The sequence below is a fragment of the Eimeria mitis genome, genomic scaffold (genome assembly GCF_000499745.2).
Source record: "Eimeria mitis Houghton genomic scaffold, Emh_scaff2007, whole genome shotgun sequence".
In the NCBI taxonomy this organism is placed as follows: Eukaryota; Apicomplexa; class Conoidasida; order Eucoccidiorida; family Eimeriidae; genus Eimeria; species Eimeria mitis.
The window spans coordinates 8441-9387 of NW_013570330.1; the positions used below are offsets into that span (position 1 = coordinate 8441).

At 49.2% G+C, this 947-nt stretch overlaps 1 protein-coding gene across 1 annotated transcript in view; it reads left to right on the forward strand.

The window, feature by feature from the left end:
• EMH_0047230 (uncharacterized protein) overlaps positions 1 to 100 on the forward strand; it is a gene marked incomplete at both ends in the record, with an annotated part of 2374 nt that extends 2274 nt beyond the window's left edge. Inside the window, one exon of the mRNA XM_013496261.1 lies at positions 1 to 100. Within this exon, the coding sequence (XP_013351715.1) occupies positions 1 to 100 (100 nt within the window).
• Between the last annotated feature and the right edge of the window lie 847 nt (positions 101 to 947).

The window sequence follows — 947 nt, forward strand, 5'->3', positions numbered from 1 at the left end:
GCAGCAGCAGCAGGAACAACAGCAGCAGGAGCAGTACCCGGTTGCGGCGGGGGTTTTGTATCTTGGTCTTCTCAGCAGGAAGGTGTTGGTGGTGGTGTGAGTGGTGTTGGTGGTGGGGTTGTTGGTGGTAGCCAGTATATATTAAAGCCCCTTCACTTACGTTTAACTTTGTTGCATGCAGCAGAGCAGCAAGAGCTAGAAGCACGGCTTGAGGTGCTGAGAGAGAGCCAGGGTATAGAGATAAGCCGATCGCACCTGGGGGCGTTGCTAGCTATATCTAACGAAGCAGCAGTAAGGAGACAGAGATGTGAGCAGCTGCTGCTGCGGCAGGCCCATACTGTTGCATTGGGGGCAGAGGGGCTAGAAGGAAAAACACAGAAAGAGTTTATTGCTCTATACAGCAGACAGCTGCAGACTGAAGCAGGAATACGCGGGGTACCACCCCTCACCGAAGAAGAAAAAAACAGACTCACAACACTACATGATGTTGTTGGAGTCAGACATGTAAGGGTTTAGGGTTTAGGGTTTAGGGTTTAGGGTTTAGGGTTTAGGGTTTGGGGGGGAGGGGGTGGGGGGCTAGGGGTAGGAGGATGGTTTTAGGGTTTAGGGTTTAGGGTTTAGGGTTTGGGGTTTGTATCTGTTTATTCTTTAGTTTTCTCTCTTTATCTGCTTATCTCTTTATTTGTTTTTGTTTCTTTCTATCTCTCCGTTTGTATACTTCTTTGTTTATCTATTGCCCTGTCTTTACTTTACACCTACAAACAAACAACACACTCGAGAATGCATGCACCTTTGCATGCAACCTTGCATGCATGCACCTTTGCATGCATGCATGCATGCAACCTTGCATGCACCTGTGCATGCATGCATGCATGCGTGCATGCATGCATATGGGGCTTTGTGGGGGTGCTGGTGCGCAGCTGGCGAAGTGGCGGAACATATGCACG